This window comes from Homarus americanus, unplaced genomic scaffold (assembly GCF_018991925.1).
Source record: "Homarus americanus isolate GMGI-L3 unplaced genomic scaffold, GMGI_Hamer_2.0 scaffold25827, whole genome shotgun sequence".
In the NCBI taxonomy this organism is placed as follows: Eukaryota; Metazoa; Arthropoda; class Malacostraca; order Decapoda; family Nephropidae; genus Homarus; species Homarus americanus.
In genome coordinates, this window is record NW_024738300.1 from 11,574,827 (window position 1) to 11,600,158 (window position 25,332).

General features: G+C 36.6%; 3 protein-coding genes across 8 annotated transcripts in view; 2 read left to right on the forward strand and 1 right to left on the reverse strand.

Moving 5' to 3' along the window:
* Nucleotides 1-216: 216 nt before the first annotated feature.
* LOC121873868 (leptin receptor gene-related protein-like) lies at nucleotides 217-8,840 on the forward strand. Of its 2 annotated transcripts, none has more exons than XM_042377696.1 (4): nucleotides 217-258; nucleotides 3,007-3,082; nucleotides 3,769-3,964; nucleotides 4,956-8,840. In XM_042377696.1, exons 1-4 carry the CDS (start codon nucleotides 243-245, stop codon nucleotides 5,067-5,069), a joined length of 402 nt encoding a protein of 133 aa, XP_042233630.1. In that variant the 5' UTR covers nucleotides 217-242; the 3' UTR covers nucleotides 5,070-8,840. The 2 variants fall into 2 exon arrangements, with proteins under 2 accessions (XP_042233630.1, XP_042233631.1); XM_042377697.1 differs by lacking the exon at nucleotides 217-258 and adding an exon at nucleotides 1,385-1,578.
* Nucleotides 8,841-10,272: 1,432 nt separating this feature from the next.
* LOC121873870 (ATP synthase mitochondrial F1 complex assembly factor 1-like) lies at nucleotides 10,273-17,125 on the forward strand. Of its 4 annotated transcripts, none has more exons than XM_042377702.1 (8): nucleotides 10,273-10,381; nucleotides 11,584-11,766; nucleotides 12,399-12,543; nucleotides 12,822-12,884; nucleotides 13,309-13,407; nucleotides 13,784-13,879; nucleotides 14,364-14,471; nucleotides 16,141-17,125. In XM_042377702.1, the coding sequence occupies exons 1-8, from the start codon at nucleotides 10,311-10,313 to the stop codon at nucleotides 16,321-16,323; spliced, it is 948 nt and encodes a 315-aa protein (XP_042233636.1). In that variant the 5' UTR covers nucleotides 10,273-10,310; the 3' UTR covers nucleotides 16,324-17,125. The 4 variants fall into 4 exon arrangements, with proteins under 4 accessions (XP_042233636.1, XP_042233635.1, XP_042233637.1 ...); XM_042377701.1 differs by having other exon boundaries at nucleotides 10,364-10,381; nucleotides 11,581-11,766; XM_042377703.1 differs by having other exon boundaries at nucleotides 10,376-10,508.
* A 739-nt stretch (nucleotides 17,126-17,864) lies between these two features.
* LOC121873869 (mucin-2-like) overlaps nucleotides 17,865-25,332 on the reverse strand; it is a 32,847-nt gene continuing 25,379 nt past the window's right edge. The window contains exons 3-4 of one of the 2 annotated variants that reach the window (XM_042377699.1): nucleotides 24,477-25,109; nucleotides 17,865-22,536 (exon numbers count right to left, since the gene is read on the reverse strand). In XM_042377699.1, the coding sequence (XP_042233633.1) occupies nucleotides 22,086-22,536; nucleotides 24,477-25,109 (1,084 nt within the window). In that variant the 3' untranslated portion in view covers nucleotides 17,865-22,085. Of the gene's footprint in view, nucleotides 22,537-24,476; nucleotides 25,113-25,332 lie in introns of both variants that reach the window. The other variant, XM_042377698.1, reaches the window with a different exon arrangement.

The following is a 25,332-nucleotide window of genomic DNA, read 5'->3' on the forward strand; positions in this document are numbered from 1 at the left end:
TGTTTTAAATTTTAGTAACAAAATAAGAAGTACATGTTGTTAAAAAGAACTTGGTTCAATAATATATATATGCGATTTATACTTTAAAAATCATATTCATTGTCATATAAATATTAGAAATTTAATTATTTTTTGTATTACATATATGCACCTGAATATACCATAAAAAATTTATTGTAAACCTTTTATTTTATTTTAATTTATAAGTTAGGTGAATCGCAGAGAAGCAAATCATAACAAACATGGCGGGTTTAAAGGGTCAGTTAACTAAGTGATTTATTGCTGTTATATCCTTCTTTCTTGAGTTAACAGTCTGAGACATATATAAACTCCTCATTGTTATACTCCTTGTTCTATATGTACTATTTTGAGATGATATCTTTATTTTCTAGAGAGTTATGAGGTGTATTGATAGTTTGGTCACTGTCACTTGTCAGTGGAGTGAATTATTTTGTGACGTTAACATCGCCGTATATCAGTCTTCCTCTACTATTTGTGTTCTTTCTTTGTCTAATTCACTTTAAAGTTATGAAATTCTTACGTTTATTCATGTTTACTTCGTCATCTAGCAGTCATGTCACCCTGAAGTGTTATCAGGTGATGTGACTCATCGTTTTATCTGTCACTAGCCAAACAGCTTGTAATGACCTTATTATATTTTGGTTAACAGTTGCTTATCCTCCTCACTCTTCTTAATTATGGTTGTATACAGGTGATTCCAGGTGACCATTCTGTAAGAGGTCCATACATACTCAGGTCTTTCTCTCCATCACCAAACTTAATGTTGATGTTTCTCTGTGGATACGTCATTGGTTGGGGGAAGTTGTTATACATTTTGTAGTGGATATTTTGCTATGACCGGCTAAGTTCCTACTAATGCTATTTTACCATGAGTTCTCTCTGATTGGCTAAGTTCTTTCTGTTTAATATGACGGGGAGTCTATCCTCCGGCTAGGAAGTTAGGTAAGGTTAGGTAGGTTTCTTTGGTTGGTTAGGTCAGGTTCTATTAAATGTTGCCTCTTTTATAATGATAAGTTTTTATGCACAACAGAAATATGGTTAGGTATGTTTACAGCTACACAATGATCGACTCATGGCTAAATAAATGCCAAATGCTGCCAGTCACTGTCAAATATAGTTCTTGCATTGTTTGCCAGTAATGGACGATTATCCAATCAGTGCACCCTCACGGTAAAATAGCGTTAATAGGAGCTTAGCCGGTCATGGCAAAATATCCACTGCCTATACATTTAGTTTTTGCTTAGTAACTTTATCTGCTGATTTTCTTTCATTCCATTTAAATTCTCAGAACTTTTAAAAAAAACTAGGTAAAATTTTTGTTTTGGTCATCCCTAATCTAACCTAACCTAACCTAATGCTTTAGGTTTCTCACTTTTTAATTTAAAAGGTGATGTTTTGGGCAGTTCTGAAGTTTGTTGAAGTTGCTACGGTACTTCACTTTTTCATCTCGGATTGAGTCACCATCTACGTGATTTCTAATTCCCGTACTAATCCGATCTTCGTCAACTTTTTCCATTTACGTGGATTATCAGTGTCTCCTCAACATGAATATGAAAGGTACAGTGAGGACTGAAGTGACCAGAGTGCAGTAGAGTTGTGGGATGATCGTGTGTGTAGACTGTGTGGAGTGATACTAATATACTGTAGATGTACTGTACTATATTGAACAATATGGTTGATGTGGGAAAATTAATGTCAACTGGGCAAAGAAGAAACCCATTCTATTTCTCTATAAGTAGATGACCCTAACTTCATATACAGTACCGTAACCTAGTTTTAGGTTAATTTTGGTTAGGTTTGGTTGTGTGTGTATAAGAGCTAGCTTGCAGCAGCTGTTGTAGCCATACCAAGTGCAGTGAAAACATAGAATGAAAATACAGTGTCCGTATACTGTACTGTAACCTACTGTATTAACATATCCACACTGGGTAAATGTTCGGTTTCTTCTGCCTCTTTCTTATTTAGCTAAAGTTTTTTATTGTGTGCCTCATGGATGGTTCTCGGGGAGGTGTTTCCGCTCTACCCCGCTGATCATTCATACACAACCTGTTACCAAAACCCACAATGTACAATTTAGATTCAGTTCATAAAGTGATAAAAGTGACAGAGGGAAATGGAACAGTGAGTAAACCTTGTTGGACATGTATATTAATGAAGCTGAGATGACCTTAGACTAGTAGAGAGAGAGAGAGAAAGAGAGAATAGACCCATCTTGTTGGTACACAGTTGGAGACCTGCATCAAGTATAAGGCATCTAGTAATAATACTTCACAGCATCTGTTTGTCACCTTTAAACTAGTAGCTAACTACCCTTAACTTAGCATTGGTCATATTTTAATTGTTTGGCTTTTATTGTGGTTAATTAAATGTTGGGGGTTGTAAGTGTGTTTCTACAGGATGTCTCGGAAAAGTGAATACACGCTACATATTTCCTGGAGATCGTGTGAATGTTCGTAATATATTACAACAGCAACCTGGCCCTCACTTGTTGGTGTGTGAGGCCTCTGTTATGTAAGGACACTGTTGCTATTGTAGCTGATACAGTACAAATATTCACATGGTCTCCATAAATAAACCTTTAAGGTAATGTGTACATTTACTTCTTTTTTTTTTTAGATACCCTGTATATTAAGTGTTAGGGCGGTACAGTAAGTGTGTTTCTTTTATGTTTCTTGTAGTCATACTTTTATCAATTTATTTTTATTTTTTATACAGTCATACGTTTAATATGTTTTAAAATGAATCTTGATAAAGTTTACGTTAGAGTTGAGTTTGTCATAATTCATAATGTTTGTTTTGGCTAATTAAGGAAAAGAAAGGTGATTTGATAATCTGAGTTTTTATCTCAGTTGGCCTCCTTTTATGTACAGCAGCAGCCAAACTTTTATTTATTTACTTAAAAAAATAAAATAAAAGATTGTGGTACACAAATTCCCAGATGCACTTTTTGTAATGTACAGCAGTGTGTCATGTTTATTTTTCCAGCATTGGTGACGTTGGCATTTTCAGCCTCGATAGGCCTCATGTTCCTGATACTGGCCTGTGCTTTACCAGAGTTCAAGTGAGTATTTTTGTGGTTCAACTTGTACTTCTCAGTTGGATAATTGTTAGTCAGATTACCATACCTTGTGTACGACAGAAATAGTTAATAAGGGATGACTGTTGTAGCTACTGATGGTACTTGACATTATCTGAAATGTCATATTTTTTGGCAAAGATATTGACAGGAGGTAAAACTTGTAGCAGTGTTTTATTTCTTTAAATATCTATCAGGTCTTACTGTAGCTATCAGAGAATATGACATGTAATATTTTCTCTCTTTCTCTACATCTTTATCACTATTATATTTCTCTTTCAATCACTAAGTTTGTAATATAACCATTACATATTCCTTGTTCATTATAGTATTCGTTCGTTAGAGGATTAATCCGTTCCAGGCCCCCAAATACAACCACTTAACACTGAAAAATATAATATAAAATTGAAAAAATTGTAAAAAAGTGCATAAATATGCATCTAAACCCCTGAAATAAAGAATATCATTAATACTTGTAATAAAAAAAACAATAAATTAGTAAAAAAAAATTTTTTTTTTTTTAAATAATGTTCGTTGTAGGAGTTTCGTTCGTTATAGCATTCTCAATTTTATAGGTGAAACTGTTCGTTACAGGAATATTCGTAGTAGGATCCATTTGTTATAGCATACCCCACTGTACACTGATATCTTGCCTTCTCTCCATCACACAGTAACTGGTGGCCGTTCTTCGTGCTCATGTTCTATGTATTGGCTCCGGTACCAATCATCATAGCTCGCAGACTGTCAGAGGACACGGGAGGGAGCAACCCCTGCAGAGAGATGGCCTATTTTGTCACAGCTGTCCTCGTCGTCTCTGCATTTGGTCTTCCCATCGTATTAGCCAGATCGCCTGTGTCGCAGCCAGTAGTGAGTGTTTGACTTGAGAGCCTTCAGCCCACCTTGACGGCATGTGTTGCTCTTGGCCTCTACTTATTCTTTACCTCATTCTTTCCAGATTATACAGTAGTACTCCACCTTTCTGTCTCTTAGTTCTAACAGCCAGGTACTATCTATAAAACCAATCAGTACACCAGAGGATGTATGTCCTCTGACTGTATGGGTTAAGGGAGGGAATGGTGGAGTAATATTTTATATTAAACTTTACCACTAAGTGATCTTTCAGCCCCCAAAAACCTCTTGTAACTTAAAATTAATGTGTTTAACTACTTTAGTACGCCCAAAATAATAGTCTGTTTAAAACTTACAGATATTTTGATGTAGGCTGTCTTCCTCGGGTTTTTCTCATTACTACCGTAGTGCTTGTTTCCATTTTGATAAATTCAGGGAGTCGTGGTAAAAACAATTTTTAGTAGTGACAGGGAATAGCGACCTGCCTTGTCAGCTAAGGATACACAGGAGATCCTACATATGATGCCCAGTTCCCACTGTAAAATGGAGTTGCCTGATAGCAGTTGAGACACCATGCCATTGGTGATCACAGCAAACATACACAAGCATGTAAAATGGCCATAATTCGGTGATGACGATGATAATGATGATGATTGTAGTATCAGTACTAAAAGACTTAAGAACCTTAGTTGTGAAATAGATAGGATGGTCCTTATGGGGAATTTTTTTTCATGACACTTCAGTAATGTGATAAAATAGTGAACATTGTCTGTATAAAACAACAGCAGTAAAGGAAGGAGACAGAGCACTCATATAAAGGCAGTAGGAAAGAACAAATGACAGTACCTGTATATGTTGCAAGGTTGATAATATTAGGAGTGGCTGGGGTCGCTCATTTTAGCTTACAGTTACTTTATGATGCTGATATTACCTGCTGTCCCTCTATGATTAATATTTGGTGTTTTACATATTATGTAAGAAATATTAATGCAATTTACCTTTTTTCTAGATTCAGTGGGGAGCTTGTGGACTAGTTCTGGCAGGAAATGTGGTATCGTTTTTAACCATTTGGGGTTTCTTCATCATGGCCGACAGTGATGACGTGGAGTACAGTATGTGGTGAAGATGAAACAGAAGATTTACATCTTGCTGTGAAGTGCTGTAGACACTTCACACTAGCAGGAGACATCTTTGAACTCAAGCTGCTTGAAAATGGGTATCTGTTTACTCAGTCCCTTAGTTTATGGCTGCACCACTTATCTTAACCTTTATTATGTCTGCACAGCAAGATACTGCAGTAGATACTCCCCACTGTTGCCTTTTTATCAAGTTTCGCATTTTGAGAACTGACTTGCCTATAAGCTCTGCCCATTTATGATGTCCATTACAACATTTACATTTTGTAGAAGTTACAGTATTTGGTGGTTGTGAATTTGTTGATATAGCTTGCTGAACATCCAACAATCTGTCAACTTGTGTGACTTGTAATGGTTGTTACAGGTGCTAGCACAGCAGAGTTTATTTGTTAGGTCATTTGTAGCTGATGATTTAATCATGGCTGTTGGTTTGGGAACTAGTGGTGATAATTTTTTTTAATAAAACCTAGGTTTCTTGTACTGTACTTTATTAACAGAGTAACTACCTAGTAACGCCCCATTAAGATGGTTCATCACCACTAACAGTGTACAGTACTGTGTAGATTGGGAAATTGTGTTGAATACACATTAAAGTTCTGGGATTCTCACTTAGTGAGTGTTAGTATGTGATAAAATACTGAATAAAAGAAATGATCATAAGATGTGAAAAGTCTTACATACTTTACCTCTTTGCTCATTGGAATAAATGTCTCATATATTAGTTCTTGGCTCATTTCTGTAGTTTTATACAATGACAATCACATCATCAGTCACGTAGAATTGGAATTGGTTGAGTAGTGTGTTTGATTTAACTTTTGGAGTAAATTATTTAATTATTTGATAAATGTATTTAAAAATCAGCTGTCATAGAAGGCTGCAGGTCCTAAACCAGGGATGTGTAGCCCTTATCAGGCAATGTGGTGGGTGTTGGTGTCAGATGTTGGGTCCTATACAGAAAGAGACATTGGCTTGGCTGTGGATGGCACACCAGACACCTAAATCATTAACATATTTTTTATCTGTATGCTGGTTCTCAGGGTACAAATGTATTACTGTATTCACATTGTATTAGATGTATGAAACAAAGTGAAGGAATAAGAAATTTATCTTCAATCCCAATAACTTATTATTGTTGAATATGACCATTTTTCCTGATTTCCATTTATAAGAGTACCAGTAATTAGTACAGTAGATGAATGAATAACATTACATCTTTGTTTGATGTTATGAATGTACACATGACCACTAGACATAGGCCTTATACTCTATTTTCATGATTACTGGTCAACTGGGCCCCAGTCTGAATAGGCCCCATACCTACTGGGACCCTACCTAACCTAATCTAACCTAACCTAACTTAACCATTAATGCTGAGGCTCAGTTTTAATGGACATCAGCTGTAAGGGACCCCTGTTAATAGAAATAAGTTTCAAGGCCCAGTCTTAAGGGAGAGTAGTTTTTTCTCCATGGGCCTATCAGCATGGTAAGGTTAGGTTGGGGGCCTATTATGATTGGGGGCCATCTCCACATGGTGTATTTTGCTACTTGTACCATATAAACATACTTTTTGGTAACTGCAGTGTGTGAAGCTCATGGTGTGTGATCATCTTGTAAATATTAAGAGAAATCTCTAAGTGGCAGTCTTTTCCATGCCGAGCAACCATTAAACATATGGGTAGGTAGCTATGCAGTACAGTACTGTATATATATAACTGTTGTGTGAAGTGATCAGTTCTTACATCTGATGAAGGAGTCAGTCAATATTAGCTCTCTTTGTGGTCTTTAATAAATGTGCAGGTTGTAGACAGCCTTCATTATTCTCCATACATTTGTAATGTCTCGGAAAAATGTATACACGCTGCCTTACAGGTTTTTGTGGAGGTAGTGTGAATGCTCCTATAACAAAAGCAACATTGTCCTCACTTGTGGGAGACGTCGCCTCAACAAGCAAGGACAATCTTGCTGTTGTAATACAATCGTTCTTGTGATCTCTGGGAGAATCTGTGTGTGTATATGTGTGTGTGTGTGTGTGTACATTTTTCTGAGACACTGGGTATTTCAAAAGCTTCTTGTATATTTTTATTGTTATGGAACAAATGTTCACACTTTTAGTTTCACACAAAATAATCAGTGGTAAAAAAAGAGCCTCACAAACATGACCACTAAACCTTATATTCACCGGGTGATGAACTAACCATAATTACCCGAGAATAGTTAAGTTGGTGACGTCACCTTCAAGGAGAAAATAAGGGTTTAGTAGTCCATCTCTTGGTCTTTTTTCAACATTGGTATCTTGTGTATTGTATTGTCCAGTACAGTATATAGGTGAATATCCTTAGCTATTAGATGCATCAAGGCCAACATTATTCTGTGATTCATTACTCTTAACTTTCATTTAAGGCTTCCGAATATTATCATTTGGGCCCAGTTCTGATAGGCAACCAATTTTAGCGGTTTGTTTATATGAACTGCAGCCCAAAATTTGTGATCTTCTATTTTTAAAGTCATCAAGGTGCAAAGTCTATCACTTTCACGATGATTACATTATTTACTAAATTCTTCCAAAGTCCTTAAAGATGACTGTTTTATGTATTAAATTACCACCTGGAGGAAAGTATGATTGTTTTATGTATTAAATTACCACATGGAGGAAAGTATTTAAAAATGGTTCATCTTTTGAGATGTTCTTGACCCATGAAGTCCACTCAAGTGATGTAGCCAAGACCACGAAGTCCAAGAGTGAGCCCAAGACCTACTCTACTCACAACTCTGTTATAGCTACAAGTCTTATACATCAGGTCCTGTGCTGATTTAAGTATTTGTGTTAGATAAACTCAACCCAGTTTTGACTTTTAACAGCCAGTACAGTACTCAGAGGTGATTTGTTGTTAAGTGTTGTAATATCTCAGAATATTCTTGAGGTCAATTGACTATTGGTTTTTAAGTGTTGCAACATCTCAGAATAATCATAGCCTTTTTTTTTATTGACCTGAAACTTTTTCGGTGGAAACTATGCTTTTATCTGAAAAAAATTTCATTGTGTACAGAACAGATGTAAATGGCTTTGAGTCAACCTAAGTTTGGTATCATGTTAAGGGAGACAGCTGGCAGAACTCACTTGATGATTCAGTCCATTACCAAACTTACAGCTGTTTGGACTTGTTATTTTGTCATGGAATACTTGTTAGTACTCTACTATAAAGTGTTTATTAATGTTATTCAAAACCCAACTGATTTATATTTTACAGGTTGAGTAGCATTATTTTGAGTGAGTCTTCATGATGTGGGCTAGGATGGTCATTACTGATCACAAGGTCACCGCTTATTAATTTTGTCATGCCTCTAAGGTGAGGACTTTGTGAGAATGTGAGCAATTTTGTGCAATTTTTTATGAGTAGTTTGTTAGTCACTTGGTATTACATTTACTTCCTCCCTTGTGAGTCTGATTGATATTTTTTAATTTAGAAAATGGTGGATAGTTAAGGTGGAAGGATATTCTCAGTATAGTCTATTTTATGTATTTTATTTATAGCTTATGTCTACCATGTACAATACTTTCGGGAAATGAACAAAGGTTAATAATATATTCTTTTTATAATATGCAAGAATAATTATCCATGTTTAAGGTAACTCATATATTAGGAATACCAATACCTGCTATGGAATGACTATACATAGATTCTTCTTGTACCTTGTAAGTAACTTGAGTATTTGTTCACCTGCAAGAAGTGAAGGTTACAGTAAAACATGAAACTATTGCTGCAGAATTTAACTTATCCATTAACCCTCATGTTGGTGAGTTACACAACTGGAATAAAGAAAAGAATAATGCAAGACAATGTAGAAAATAGAGGAAGAAGTAATACTCCGTGTATATTGATGGGGTCGGGTTAATTATATAAAAAAGTACAGTTTTTATGTGTAGTCGATATATTGTACTGTACTTGGGCTACATAAGATTTCTGAAACATTACCACACACCATTCTTGAGTATACTGTAGTGGATACCTCCCCTACAAACGCTGTTTGTCGCTGAGTAGCCGACCCCGCGAATTCCCCAGTGTATGCCTCGTGGTCTAGGTCAACCAGCGCCGCCTTACATGACGGAGGTCAACTATTAAGCCACGCCTACCTCCGCTATATAAGACCTGACCTCGTGGTGACCTACCTCTCTTCTTCTAGCTACAGCCGCAGCAAGCAACACCACCTCCTCCGCCGCTGCCTGGAGGCCCTCGCTCCCGCCGGCGAGCATGGCGACCCACAAGCTGTCCTCCTCTGAGCACCCTCACCAACCAGCTCTCTCTACTCAATGCTTGTTATCATGCTGCCTTCCCAGCACCAAGCTGCATTGTACATCCAATACAACATGTATACAGAGAGCACATTGTGAGGCAGAACGGGCGGTGTAGGTAGAGATAGGTAGGTCACCATCCCATTCTCTCTGTGATATGGGACTTGCCCTGGATACTTTGGAGGAAAAAATGTCCATGACGAGAGCAGGTATACTATTAATTTTGGCGCCAACGAAGGTAAAGAGAAACACAGGACCCATAATGCATCAGCGAAGTGGACAGTATTACCAGACCTAAATTACTCATCCCACACGAAGTAGAAGAGGCTCAAGCATTTGAAAATACCGCTTGAAAGAACAATCCCTTCGAAAAGAATCTTCGTCGGAGAGGGTAGATGTTGTTTCATAATACGGGCGTAAAAGTAAGAGAGACTGATGTAATAAACAAGTTGCCAGGCACTTGCCGCATTTCAAAATTCAAATTAAATGTTTTATATATTTTAGCATACTAAAAGTACATAAAAGAAAACAGTTATTTTTACCAATTTTATCTCAATTAGAACATAGACCTACCCGGTATATTGCAAGAAAAAGGATTAATTGGTCTTCCATTACAGTAGAAACGATGGTAGGCTATTGGTCGTCTGCATTGCCAAAGTGATAGTTGTTCAAATATTAAAACTCAAAATCTCAAATCTTTCTTTGAAATAAGAAAAATATACGTGCTCTTTACAAGGATATCGAATTTATTGCATCAAAAACCTGTAGAATACATTTTACATAGCAGAATTCCTACCAGAATACGTATCTAAATGTTTGGTTCTATACTTCCATTAGGGTTATATAAACCATTATGATGAATTGTAATTCTCAATTTTTTAATTTTTCTTTCACCTCCATTTTTTTAATATTTAACAGAAAACCTAAAATTACACACATGAATATTAATATTAATCGTAACATAGACTTTTATTACATTATCGTGTTCTCGGTGCTCAGGAGGTGTAGGTGAGCACGAGTTGTAGTATTGTTATTAATTACAGTAGTTAGACTATGATGGTGTTGTTTCATTATCTGTGACTGTTGAAGTTTTATATCATCACCTTATATGTGACAGACAACACCTGTATTAATGGTAATGTCTGGGAAAGGAAATGTTTGTGTTTTGTTAATTTCGTATTTATAATTTCAGTACTTTATTATGCACTTATCTGAGTTAATTTTTACTTATCTGTCAGGTTATTTGTTAGGTAAGGTAAGGTAATACAATTTAACCTTAAGACTGACCCCAAGTTGTTTTTTCTTCGTATAATGTACCCTAGACTCCCCCGTCTTCTTTATCCTCTTCACCAACATATTCTTTTCTTATTAATCACGTGTACCAGTCACTCAGAAATTTATCTTTCCTTTGGAGATGATCAATGAATTTCAGAATGAACATTGACTCCTGTTGCTTCGGTAGGGTTGTCAAAATCCTCGTCTGTTGTGTTATTTTCTCCTCGGCACAACTTTGGTAAATATAGTTTGGTAAAGTTGGAGCAGATGGCTAACACCAGAAGGAGTTGTTCGATTTCATAATTTTTTTCCCACAGATGTTCTATGGATAATAGAAAGTAATAAGAATTATATGACAAATTACAGAACCTAATAGAACCTAACCTAACCAATATTACCATCCAACGAAACCTGCCTAACCCTACCTAACTTTTTAGCTGCCCTGGCATATTAAACCTTATGATCCGTACTTATAATTATGGATATTTTGCCGTGACCGGCTAAGTTCCTACTAATGCTATTTTACCATGAGTGCTCTCTGATGATTAAGTACTTTCTGTTTAATATGGCAAGGGGTCTGTCCCCCGGCTAGGAAGTTAGGTACGGTTAGGTAGGTTTCTTTGGTTGGTTAGGTCAGGTTCTATTAGGTTCTATTAAATGTTGCCTCTTTTATAATGATAAGTTTTTATGCACAACAGAAATATGGTTAGGTATGTTTACAGCTACACAATGATCGACTCATGGCTAAATAAATGCCAAATGCTGCCGGTCACTCAAATATAGTTCTTGCATTGTTCGCCAGTAATGGACGATTAACCAATCAGAGCACACTCACGGTAAAATAGCGTTAGTAGGAACTTACCGATCAGCCATATGCAGTAGTTAATTCTTCTACTGGAGTACATATAGTTAATGTCTCATTTTGTCATTGGCAGATTAGCTACATCGGTAATGAATCGGTTGAGTCGTGGTTGTTGTCTGTTAGGGCGGAGATCTTGGTCCATCATGAGTAAACAGCCTGTGAGCACCTCCAGCTATGCCATGGTGATGGCCATAGAAGACCTGGAGAAGAACCCTTACTTTGAGAAGTATGCTGGCAAGATCGCCATGTTGCAGAAGTGAGTCAGTTTTCATATTTTTATTGTTTCATTATTGTAATTACTGTACTGTATGATTTGCAGTACAGTACAATATATCTCTCAAGAGTTCATACTATATTACAGTACAGTGCCTTTTGCTATGTACTGTATTATAATTGTAATACTAAGTGGAATATTTAACCAGTTTTAAAAAATATACTGTCATGGGATCTCATAATGCTTACGAACCCTGGTTAGTTCACCAACCTGATGCCATATAGGGAGGTTAGGTTTGGTGAGATTTGATTAGGTTTGATCAGGTTAGATAAGATTACAGTATGTTATTTTTACTACTTTACTTTTTACTTTTATCCTCTTTGTCACCTATCTACTTGTTAGCCACTTGGGCGATCAGTCACATCTCTGTTACACACTGTTGGCACGTACAGTACTGGGCATGTACTGTATTGTAAGTTTGGTTAGATTTCCATTAGGACATCTAGCTATCATCAGGTGACACAAGCAGGAGTTCCATTCCTCCCAACCTTCTGAGAAAAGTCTTGCAGTTGTATACAAAAAGACCTGTCATCCTGAGGTCATCATAGTTAACGTTTAAATCTATACAGTATTTTGATTGATCAGATATCTAAGATTGTTTACATTATTCACAGAGAATCTCCAGAAGAATTCCTAGAGAAATTTGCTAAGCATAAAGAATTAAAGAAGAGTCAGCCAGGTGGTCACGGGTTTACTGAAGTAGCTAAGAAATCTAAAGAGACCACATCTAAAGGTGCTTATGGCTTCACTCCCCAGAAGGTAAAACCCAGTCATCTGTTTCATCTTCATTCAATAGAAAGAACTATCAGAATTTAGACCCAGTCATTTGTTTAATTCTTCGTTAAAGAGAATTCTCAAAATGTTGTACGGTATCTGAGGAAGTACTTGTCAAGGGCGAGCAGGGGTTTTGAGTGCTAGAATCTCACATTTCACTGTACCAACCTCGTGCCCCCTTCAGTTTGGGAATCATTGCTCTAAATATATATATATACTGTACAATATTTTAACACTGCCAAGAATTAATCTCTCTTTTACAGAAACTTGAAAGTGTAATGAAGATGGACCTCCTGAAGGACAAACACAATGATGAAATTAAATATGTAAGTCTGCAAGTTTTATTCTTTTCTTTCCTACTAATTCTGTATTTGTACACCAGGAAATTTATTATCAAAAGTCCTGTCCTGAAAATTAATATAGTAATTCAATAGCTGTAAGGACGGTGGCCATCTTCAGTGGAAGTTAGCTTTAGGGACGGTGGCTATCATTTGTGGAAATTACATGTAATTTTTACAGGTATTTTATATTTACCCTAATGGGGAGAGTCAGCTGCCAGTTAAAGATTAATAGCCAAGTCTTCATCAGTTGACAGCTTAGATACATCTACAATATTACTACAACAAACAAAATGAAGCGTCAACACCTGTACAAACCACACAACACTACCAATGTAGAACTTATTATTTGAGGACCATATATTTATTTATTTAGTTTTAGGGGTGTGTTATAATGTTATTTGTTTTCCAGATTTGGACAGAACATTTCCGACACAAAGATGCTGTGAGTGCAGTTATTCCTGCTGCCACATATGATAAACTACATGAAACAGCTCTTAAGTATACAACAGTAAGTAACCACTGCTATGGGTGTGGGAGAGTTTATTGTTGTAGGAGACTGTTAGTATCATAACATGCCTATTGTCCAGCCAGCAAGGGGACTGGAGTACTGTATTATCAAAATAGTTGTTATTTGGCCTGACTTTTGTTACAATTTACCTGAACTGTACAGCAATATGAACCAACTTCTCCCACAGCAAAATCTGTCGCTTAAGATGATTATCACAAGTATTTCAGGTACTGTAGGTACAGTACGGTATTGGCCTTTACATTAATAAAGTATTTCATTATATAGTTTGGTATTGTGTGAATATTAGCATGTAATAATTTTTTGTTGGTGTCTTTTAGATTTAATTGATTTTTATTTGTATATTTATATGTTTCAGTTCCTTTTCCCACTACCAAGAGATAAAGGCTACGAGTTTATTGTTGCACAGTTTGCTGCTCATGAGGTGCATTTCACTTCTCTCATAAACTATCAGGTGAGAGGATAAAATTTGTTAATGAAATTGTGAAAGTTTATTATATTTTGTCCATCTGGTGGAGACTTGAGGAATATACAGAGTGGGTAACAGCTAGTATTGAGTCATCAAGTATTCCATTAAGATAGTGGGTTTATAAGATGGTCACCATGTATATTGTTATTACTGTACATGTACTGTATTAGTAAAAGGTGAGGTTAGGGTTTTTTTATCATTTCAAGGACCACATTAGAAATAAGTGTTACTAATACTTGATGCTTTTCCCTCTGTAAATTGTTGTCTAATTATGTTTGTGTTGTAGGAATTTTTACCTGTTAACTCAAATAAAGGCAGATGCCCCCCTTCCCCCCAATCCCAAACTGGCTAGTGGTGAAACATGGGCCACAATGCTGGATCTCCTCCCCTTCACTCCCTCAAGTAAATAGATAAGGTTAGGTTAGATAAAGTTAGTTGTTGTTGTTTCTTATAATAATTTCCATTACAGGCACACCGAGAGGACGCTCCAGAGTGTCTCACATTGGTACACTATCCGGACCTCAAGGAAGAACGAGGTATTGTCTTCATGCATGGCGATTATGACAAAAACACAATCGTAAGTGTACAGTTTTGTTGTGTTTTTACTCAATATAATGATAGTAGGCAATTTGAGTTGATGTATAGTTTGAAGTACAGTACTTTTGCCAGTTATGTAGCCAATTTATGTAAGAATGGATTTGTGTGTCATGGAACTGTGTAAGAATTGATGACAGCAATGTGTTTATCATTTATGTACTGTATGTGGTTAGGTTGGAAGAAGTACTGGCTACTGCGTTGCCAGAGAGTGTGGTGATGCTACTAAACGTTATCATGTTCTGGTAAATTCTAGAGCTAGTGCAGATGACAATGTTTAACAGAGAAATGACTGACCACCCAACTGTCTAGAGAGTTGAGCAGTGGCAAAGAGGATAAGGTATTAATCACTTGTACTGTATATGGACCCCCTCTGAGCTGAATAAATTGTCTGGTGTTAATTAAATAGCATAGTGGCAATAGGTGGCATCCCGTAACGAAGGGGCTAAGTACAAAATAAAGTGTTGTGTATCATCTGAACACAGTAATTCAAATGTAACATTGAAAATACAGGTGCAATGAATCAGCAAATTGATGATGATGATAATAATAATAATGTTAATCTTTTCCATCATCCTGGTCAGACCGTTCATGGAGCTTCATTATGAATATTGTACATTACATTCACTCCACCATTTGTTGAAGTGTCTCCATAAGATTTAGTCACCCAGGCCTTTTGACCTTACTTGACCAAATCCCAAGATGATCTTTGCTGTAAATGAAATAAATACAGGTTGACAACCCCTTATCCGAAATTCCGAAAACCGAAAAGCTCTAAAAACCGAAAGTTTTTTGTGGGGCTTTTTTTTTTTTTTTTTTTTTTTTTTCAGGGATTATTAGCCCAGCCAGGCACAGATCACTGACCCACATCGGGGCCTGGGGGGCAAAAATGTAAAAGTAATAATAATTATAATAATAATAATTATTCATAGTAAATAAAATTTTTAATAATTATACACCAAAATAAAATAATAATGATTACAATAATAATAATAATAATAATAATAATAAAATATAATAATAAAATTAATAATAATAATAATAACAATAATACTGTAATCATAAAATAATAATACAGTAAAGGAATACAAGAATGAAAAAAAGATCAAAAGTAAGAAACACGACCTAGACCTATGAATTATTATTATTATTATTATAATTTTTATTATATTTTAGACCCCCAGGCCCCAATGTGGGTCAGTGATCTATGCCCGGGTGGGCTAATACACATTAAAAAAAAAAAAAACCCTAACCATTCTGAAAACCGAAAAATTCCGAAAACCGAAATGCCTCTGGCCCCAAGGATTTCGGATAATGGATTGTCAACCTGTATTATGTTAATCTCATGAGGATTAGGAACCACTGCTTAATTCACTTGATGGTTAAATGCACTACCTCTGGGGGGGGAGATAGTTTTTGTTAGGTTAGGTTATGTTATGTTAGATTAGATTAAGTTAGGTTATGCAGTATTAGATTAAGTTATCTGAGGTTAGGTTAGGTTAGTATTAGGGTGTTTAATCATCAGGTTAAAGAAACAGTGGTTCCTAATCATCTTGAGATCTATAAATGATAAATACTGTATGCACAAAACAATAAGGAGATATAACTGAACAGGAGTAAAGTTATTCACATCAATTGTATTTTGCTGCCAGAATGCCTTTGAAGCTCAGTTCCTGGTGAATCAGCTTCAGCTTTACTATGGCGGAGGAAACAAGACCAAGACTGCTCTATTGCAAAAGTTCCATGAGGCCCCGGAACAGTTCAAGCACATGGAACTTGTTGATCAGCTGGAGAAACTGGACCTGAGTGTGTTGTCTCCCCAAGATAAAAAATGAATAATAGATATTGGGAAAACTGTAGGATTATGATCTTTGTAGTTTTTTAAATATTAACTATTTAATGGCAGCCGTTATTAGTGGAAGTTAGCTGAAGGGATGGCAATCATCATCAATTGAAGTCAGCTGTAGAGACATCAGCCATCATCAGTGGAAGTTAGCTGTAGAGATGGCAGCCATCATCAGTGGAAGTTAGCTGTAGGGATGGCTGTAGGGGAAGTCCTTAGCCACCATGGGTTGGTTGAGGATATGATCAGGTGTGTGTTCAGAAACTTTTGTCTATTGTCTTCACTTGTGTTCCATTTTCCTCACTGTTATTTCTCCTTTTCTTTGAAGTTTTTCTTTTCCTTTGATCCACCCCACACAGGAGTGAGGAGAAGTACCGGGGTAACAATGATAAAAAAAGAACTAATAATAATAATAATTTTTTTAGATAAATCTTGCAATGGATAAATGGGACTTTTGTAATTATTTAAAATTTGGTGAACAACCTGAGGTAAATTTTCAAGTATAATTTATTTTGTATTAATGGAACTTTCACACCAGAGGACAGACTCTTGTACTAAAACAATACAGATTCAGCATCTTTTATGTGTTCTTACACTATGAGCACAAGATGTGGTCTGTCCATGTAGTGTAGTGTATGTATTATGTGAATAATTACATGATTGTATAAACTGTATATAGATAAACCTGTTTACCGGTACTATTATTTAATAAAGTGTTGAAAATTAAGTGGAGGGCTGAGAGTTTTGTAAATATTTTGTAATTATTGTTATGTAAGTAAAGGGTAAGTACTGTACCTGTTTGTGTCTTATTAATATTACATGAGTGCATTACACACTGTGGCTGGCCAGACACCACAAGGACCTGGATCTGTATGGAGTAATATTGAAGACTGCTGCTTGTCCCAGTGCTTATGGCAGTACTATCATCAGCATCTCTGGCCTGTGATGGACTTTTACTCGTTGGTGTATTTCACAAAGTTAGCAGTAACAGCATTATATCTTCACCAGTGGAAAAGTAGGACTAAATCTTCATACAGCATCAACTTTAGTGAGTATTGTTAAGTGTTTGTTATTGTACTTTAGTTATCGGCTCTTGGTCATCAATAGGGTGAGGGATGGTGATACAACAGTGTGTTTTTAGTGTCTTGTGATGATACGGATGAACGGGATTAAACCTTCGGCGAGAACCTACACAAATTGATAATATATTGGCTATAGGAGTGGTATTATTAGCTCCTGGCCGTCCATATTCCTTACATGTCATAAGACCCCCCTGCTTGATCACACACACAGGTGGATTAAAGACTTTGTTACTGCATCAGGTATTAACAATAAGAGTTAAGGCCTTCCTGGATGATGTTAGACATAATATCTTTGTTATTGTACATTGTATTAGCAGTATGGTTTAGTTACTCTTCTGCAACGCACTCTTTCACAACACACTGTTCCGCAACACACTCTTCGATCATTCTCAAACACTTCACCACAATAAGAAAAATACAAACGTAGAGGAATTATTTGTATACGAGAACATTTGTAAATACTCTTTATTAATACAATGCCACATAATATCACATGAAGTTACTGAGAAGGACAGAGCAACAAATACATAATCTGTGCTAATAAACGTACGTACAAGTTCATTGCGAAGGAAAATAAAAAAAAGAAATTGAAATATGACATGAAAGTATTTTACGAGGTCACCATTATGTTTTGAATCATTACAGTAGTACAATGAAACCTCCATATAACAGACTTTGATTTAATTAACTAACGTCTTGTATATATAGTCCATTAGAAGGAGGTTTCATATATAACAAACTACCCTCTCTCATATACAGTTGTCCGTTAGAAGGAAGTTTCATATTTATCGAACTTTGGTCTAATGTATGTACTATTAACCTTTCACATATTAGTTTGTTTAATAGAAATTTCACTGCACAATGAATGATTATAAAAGATTCCTATACAGTGCCTTTCTTCTTTGTTGTCAGTGAATTAAAGTGATCATTGTTATATTTTTACTGTTTCAAATGATTCCAAAGTTGAGTGGCAGAGAGTTGACCCACAAGTGAAGAAATTTGTACATAGAGCTGGCTGGGTCCTTGCTTGCACACTTGGCCTTACACTATTGTACTGTACTATATCCCCATTAAGTGAACTCCTTGATGGTGAAAATACTACCCTTTGATGTTCAAGCTTCCTATTGTAGCTACCTGCTGAGTGTTGAGAATCAGTACCAGCAACTGCCCATCTGCCCAGCCATCCTCGATCATAAATGTGTGTATAATGAAGAACCACATATCATACACTGCCTCTGTTATTCATTTATTGAGGGCATTCATATTTTTCACTAGTGTTTCACTTAAAAATGGAAGTTATATTATTTCTTAACCCTAGCCCATCCCTGCAAATAATTCCCACCAATGATGGCCGCTGTTCAAGGGTTATATAATCCAAGCACCATGTTATAGATAGAGTATATCATTGAGCTGGATAAAGTGTTCCATAATGTACTGTAAAAGACTTTCATTTCCAATAACAATATCAGTGAGGTCTGATTAGTCATACAAGGCCAATGAATTTCCAATTTTGGATTAAGTCAGGTCTGAAAGTCTTTACCAAACTCCTAAATCTCTTACAGAAATGACTGAATCACACTAAAGAATAATGAAAACTTAAATTTGCTTTTATTTAAATTATATTTTCACAATAGCCAGAACTATTCTTGATCAGTATGTGGATTAGAGTAATTCTACACACTACACACTATAAACATGTTTTTTACACACACACACACACACACATAGTACACTATTACACACACAACACAGACATACATTCCAAAAACAGCATCATGCCAACATTGAACCCCTGATCTGAACCCTTAAATATGACTGTTACTGTATATCTTATGAGGTTCAAGGATTCAGTGTAATAGGAGTTTGGTAGAAGTTTTCATATTTAATCAAAACTGTATCCAGAAAATCAGTATCTCAGTAGAGCTTTGATGTATAAGAACATGATAATGTTTTTAAATACATAAGGCACTGTGTAATGATATAGCCATTAAGTAGTGGTATAAATGGTACTGCTATAAAGGATATAAGAGATGGAGAGTCACACGAGAGGTCTGACCCAAGTGGCCGACCTCACAACAGTTTATAAGACACAGATGAACGGAGAGAAACAAAACTATATCTTACTTTATATAAAACTTGTTACTAATTGCCTTAACAATGTTCTAAACTGCTATAGATCCCAGATACTCTAGTGGCAAGATACAGGTCCCCAGACCTTTGGAATATATAGTGTACCGTACTGTACCCTTAAACCTATGCGAGATTTACACGACAGTATACGATACACAGAGGCGGGTTATATTATATTACATGAACTCCTTCTCTAACAACTTATGATAGTAGTGTATAGTATTTAAGACTCAATGCCCAGTTTAAAGTTCCATCATGAACCAATTGTCAGCAAACTTGACTGACTCCATTGACATCTGAACCAGTGGTCCAGTTTATCCCCAGCACAAAATCTTCATTTATATAATCAGAGAAATATCAACAATTTGCTGATTTAATGTTTCTATTTACTTCACAACCAAAGAGTGAAGTATTTTATCCCACTTAAACTTGTCTCTGGTGAAGTGAGTCATGCCTCCATCCACTGTTGACGACCACCACCCACTTATTAACAAAATACCTCCTGAGTCCTGAGATAAAACATTTTGAAAACCCTGTAATAAGTACTAACCTGATTCTTGGTAGTTTAGTGTTAGTCAGTGATGGGAAGTATTGTCCAGCAGGTGGTGATGCCCTGCACTCACCAGGAACTGCAGTGTGGTTCATGTTGGGTGATGCTCAGTCGCCACTAAATATTCATATCTTTGTTATTTTATTCCCAGTAATATACAATGAAACCTTTATTTAACAGAGTATATGGAGATAAAAGTCCATTATATCGAGGGTCCATTAGATGTGAAACCCTCATCTCACAGATTATGTAGAGAGGAAAGTGCTATATGTAAGGTCCCAGTACAGTATATTATAAAAAGCATTTTTTTATTGTAATTTTATCTTCATTTTGTGTTTTATTGTTTATTATTCTGATGATGAATTGAATGTGTTTAAAAGCTCTGGCATTGGCCCCACTCATTTATAACTAGAAGCTAATGTATGTCTAGCTGATAGGGGCATCAACATCCAGGAACTAGCGATGTACACAAGTGACCAAAGAGCACAGAGAAGACGAGTATATACAGCATTTGGAGTTGGATGTGCCGCTGTGGATGATGCCAAGTGTGTGTGTGTGTGAAGCAATATTTAGGGCCATCTTGTGGGGAATATCATAACTGAGCACTGTATGTATATGTGTCTCACCCATAAGTATGAAGGAGTGACAGCATATGAAAGTATTGAGTCTGTGTTGCTCCTAATTCTGGCCACCCTGTACAGTATAGAAGTCAAAGATTAAGAATGAAAATGTTAGTTTGAAATAAATAACAAACTAATCCTAAAACTGTGATAACATGATATGTAAGAGAGAGAGGATCATGATACCTGTATATCTAATAAAGGTAAAGAACAACTATATTACTGAGTGAGTCTGATATGTTATTATGATGTTATTATGAGCTCGAGTGATTTAACACGGTTGTCGGACATTCACTCGAACATCAAGAAATATCAAGTTGAAGAAAGACTATATAAATCTGATGACTGGTTATAAGGGTCACAGTAGTAATAGTTCCCACTGTAACTTAACCTTTAGGATGGCAATTGGGTCAGGTCAGGTTAGGGTGGGACCTCTGGAAGTAGTGTCCATTTGAGCTGCACCTTATAGATAGGTCTTATGAGTGTCTATAGGTTGTCACTAGGAAAATTAATGTTTTTTTTTTTTTTTAAGATGACAGAATAATAAGAAATCAGTGAAGATGACAGAGACATTATCATTAGAGGAAAGAGTGAGTTTAATATTTCTGTCCAGAAAGCCAGATGCTACACATGCATGAAAATGACTTTAATAGAAAACACCCAGACATATGGGTGCTGTCGATTAAACTTTTTGGGGCAACCGATTGGTGTGTAGTGACTACAGTATTTCCATTTGTGAACATTAAAATTACTCTTTCTTCTAGTGTTAACTTCTCTCATCATTTTTTATTTGTTATTGTTTCATCTGAAAACAAAAATTAATTTCCCTACAGTGACAACATATGAGACACCTTATTTATTCAGATTTAATTAATTTCCCGGATGACAAGTCTGGAACCAAGTAATTTGAGTATATTTGAGTATATGTTGTTTCTAGATTTATGTCCATGGATTGTCAAAGTAGAGGTGTTAAGTGTTTCACCTGTGTAGATGGTCCTTGAATGTGTCTTTATCTGCATACATAAGATACAACACAATGATACAGTACTGTCGTGACCTTACATCATCAGTTCAGGGAAAAAGTTAATGTTAAGAGTCTATGAGACTTGCAACACTGGAACCCCTGTATTATAATATACAGGTTGTATGTTGGCAACTAACTATAGTATTTAACTCCTTATACTGTACTACAATTATATTCCAATGAAATATCAAGACATATTTCAAATGTAAAATTATCAGAGAGTGGTGTTGAACATTGACTATATGCCGAGAAAACTGAGAGATCTGTACAAATGTGTGGACTTACATTATACTGGAATCAACACCCAATATCCAGGTGAGAATATCTGGTGGGCAACAGCTACACTTCTTAGTAATAGTCATCATAGTAATCATATTCTATTGGTACTGCTGCTAGAGCCAGAGGAGCAGCGGCAGGTGCAGGGGGCGGGATCTTCTTTTCTTGTGGGCGGCCGAGTCCTCTTCTTCGGCCTCCAAGTCCGTTGAGAATGAGTCGAACCTCGTCCTGCGGAGAGTCTTCGATGGTGCCTATCTCCGTTAACACGACGGCACCTCCGGAATAAGTTATGTCGGGCGGTCCGTAATTCGGTCTTCGGAACTTGGTTTCGGTCTCCACCTTGGTACTGGGAGCGACTGTTACTGGTCCGAGAGTAACGTCGTTGGAACTCGTCTCTTCTCTTGTGGTTTCAATGATCCTGTCACTAGACTTTACAGAGAGTGACAGTGGTGGGGAGAATATGTCTGCCGCTGATGTAACTGGCTCAATGATGGGGTGTGTGGGAGCTTTTGGTGGTGTGAATCTGCAAGGAAAAATTATTACAAATGATGAATAATATTATTTTAGATTGCTTTGATGTTTTCTATTTTCATTCTTTAATTCTCTCCCCCTTTACTATACAGGGTGGATGAAGAACATCAAAGAAGAAGGGAAATAATAATACAGTAGAGAGAATGATGCAAGACAAGTGTGAGAGGAAACAGCCATCACTGCAGGTATAATTATCCAAATACAGTAATATCTCCGTTAGCCGCAATCCCTCAAACCCGGAACTCTCCGAGAACCGGAATTTAAATTTTCTCGGAAAATCGTTCCCAAAGCCGGGGGGCACATTTTCTGGAAAATTCCGAGAAAATTTTCCCGATACCCGAAAAATTCCGGGGATGGGGGAGTTTTTTCCGGCTTTGAGAGAGTTCTCGTTTTCCGGAAATCTCTCATTCCCGGAACTGCTCTGCACCAATTGCTCCGGCTAATGGGGATATCACTGTATTCTGGTTCATATACTCAACTTACACTAACACTATTCCAAGTGAATCTCTGCACTTATTCACATTTCTTCATAGAAATGTATCATGTATAATAATTTTGAGTTGTCATTTTTGTAAAAATCTTAAGAAGTTGGTAGATATTCTTTTCTTTTTAAGAAAAGTTTATAAATTCATGAAGTCCAAGTTTAGTAATAAGTTTAATGTGTAATTTATTATATTTGATAATACGGGTGTCCCTCGCTGTCCGATTGATCACAATCCCCAAATCTGCTTATCCAAATATTCTATTCTTACACCTATTTTTTCTGAAGGTGATTTTCGTTTACCCAAGGCTGGTTTGATTGAAAATTCAAATTGCGCACCAGACACAGCTAGGGAATCAGGTGGGATGGCCTTTTGGCCCCCAGATGCACAAGAACGTAGTCTCACTCAAGACACATAATGTTCCCCCTCCCTTTTGCATCCTTCCATCCCCCGTCCTTTCAGGCTCCATTGACTAATTGTTCGGTGCAAGTGAAGTGCCCGCTCTATCCGTTCCTATTTCTATCTTCCTTTTGTGAGTCTTTACACAATGGTATCCAAGCATAGTGGTGATTCCTCTGCTGCCCCACCATCATCAAGAGACCCCACAATCCTGTGATACTGTAAACCAAGCATGAGGTAATGAAACATCACACACGGAGAAAAACCCAACATTGGGTAATGTACTGTACCAGCAATATACACTGTACACCGTACAGTAAATATACTGTATGTATTTTATGTAGGTCCTCATTTTTTTTTATAGCAATAACCCCTTAAATAATGGTTTGGCAATTGTATACAGCACAAGAATAAACCAAACCATACTGTAGTACAGTCGGCTTTGCTGCAAAATCCCAAAAAAATACGAAAAAAAAAACTATTGCATGGAAACTGAACCTTATTTTCCTAATTACTATATTATATTAATCACAAATAGGATATTCAATATCTGAATAGTTTTCAAGTAACCTAACCCATTCAGGTAACGAGGGACAACTGCGCTGTACTTTACAACACAGTGGTGTGAAAATTTAATGAATGTTTCATTCTATAATTTGTGTAGTTCTGAAGTTTAGAGAACCAAAATAAATAAATGTGAAAATACATGAAAGCTTCAGATAAAGCATTGAAGGTTAAATAATAATAGAGTACTGTACTGTATTGTAAAGCAGTACCACTGGAGAGTATTCTCTGAGTTCTTTCTCACTGTAATTTGTTTAAAATTAAGAATTAGTGTAATGTTGCATACTGTAATTAGCACAGATAGGTATTTAGGATCTTGTTGTGAAAGGGATATATCACAGTAGAACTCAGCAATACAAATAAATGAATGATATTTGGTCAAGGAAGAGTGCATGTTTGGTGTTAGTTTCAGCCATTTGCTTTACAGTGACAAAAAGAAAGTAGGAGAAGAATATTAAAAAAAAGAATGGTTAAAATAATTACGTACCTGGAAACGCCTCTGTTTGGTGATGTCACAGGAGAAATAATACGAATTGGTTTGGGGGCCACTGCAGTTCTGGGTGTGACCTCAACAGGTATGGGTACTAGAGCTGGTGCCTTGGTTGTGAGCATCACCCGTGGAATGGGAGGAGGTGCAAAGGTTGTAGCCCTGAATGGTGGTAGGGGGGGAGGTGCTCTGGTTGGTGGTGGTGGGGGAGGTGCAAGGGTTGTGGCCCTGGTTGGTGGTGGAGGGGGAGGTGCCAGGGTTGTAGTACTGGTGGTTGGTGGTGGGGGGGGAGGTGCTGGGGTTGTGGCCCTGGTTATAGGCTCAGTTGTTGTAGGTGGTACTGGGACAGGTGCCATGGTTGTTGTCTCAAGAGCTGGAGCAGGTGACATAGTTACAGCCTCAGAGATGGGGGACACTGGATCTGGTGTGGTCTCTGTTATTTGTGGTTCTAGGTCAGGTGGCAAGGTTGTCATGCCATCCTCTGTTATTTCTAGTGTTGTCATCTCTTCGGTCACTGGAGGTTCGGTTATCACGGGAGGCGGCGTGGTCACGACTGGGTGGAACTTTGGAATGCGTCTAAACTTACCCCGTGTATTATGTCTGGCTCTATATCTGTGTCTGTAGTTGTTTCTCCTTCTGAAAGTATGGTAAAGACTTTTTGCTTAATTTATTCATATTTATTATACTATGACATATAAATAATTTCCTGATAAAAATATTATTAAACATAATTCAACTAAAGAAGAAAATTAAACTCTTTATTTACCAGTAATTCTTTCCTCTCGACACATGTCTCTCCGTCAACAGTATACAGAAAGGTGTTAATCGTTATTGTTATGAATTTTAAAAGTTGTCT

What these genes read in the sequence shown, in the direction of transcription:
- LOC121873868 (XM_042377696.1), top strand. An exon ending in TGTGCTTTACCAGAGTTCAA is followed by an intron (nt 3,083 to 3,768) that starts GTGAGTATTTTT and finishes TCCATCACACAG; the next exon opens with TAACTGGTGGCCGTTCTTCG. An exon ending in CGCCTGTGTCGCAGCCAGTA is followed by an intron (nt 3,965 to 4,955) that starts GTGAGTGTTTGA and finishes CCTTTTTTCTAG; the next exon opens with ATTCAGTGGGGAGCTTGTGG.
- LOC121873870 (XM_042377702.1), top strand. Translation starts at nt 10,311, where the DNA reads ATGAATATTAATATTAATCGTAACATAGACTTTTATTACATTATCGTG. An exon ending in AAGATCGCCATGTTGCAGAA is followed by an intron (nt 11,767 to 12,398) that starts GTGAGTCAGTTT and finishes CATTATTCACAG; the next exon opens with AGAATCTCCAGAAGAATTCC. An exon ending in CTTCTCTCATAAACTATCAG is followed by an intron (nt 13,880 to 14,363) that starts GTGAGAGGATAA and finishes TTTCCATTACAG; the next exon opens with GCACACCGAGAGGACGCTCC.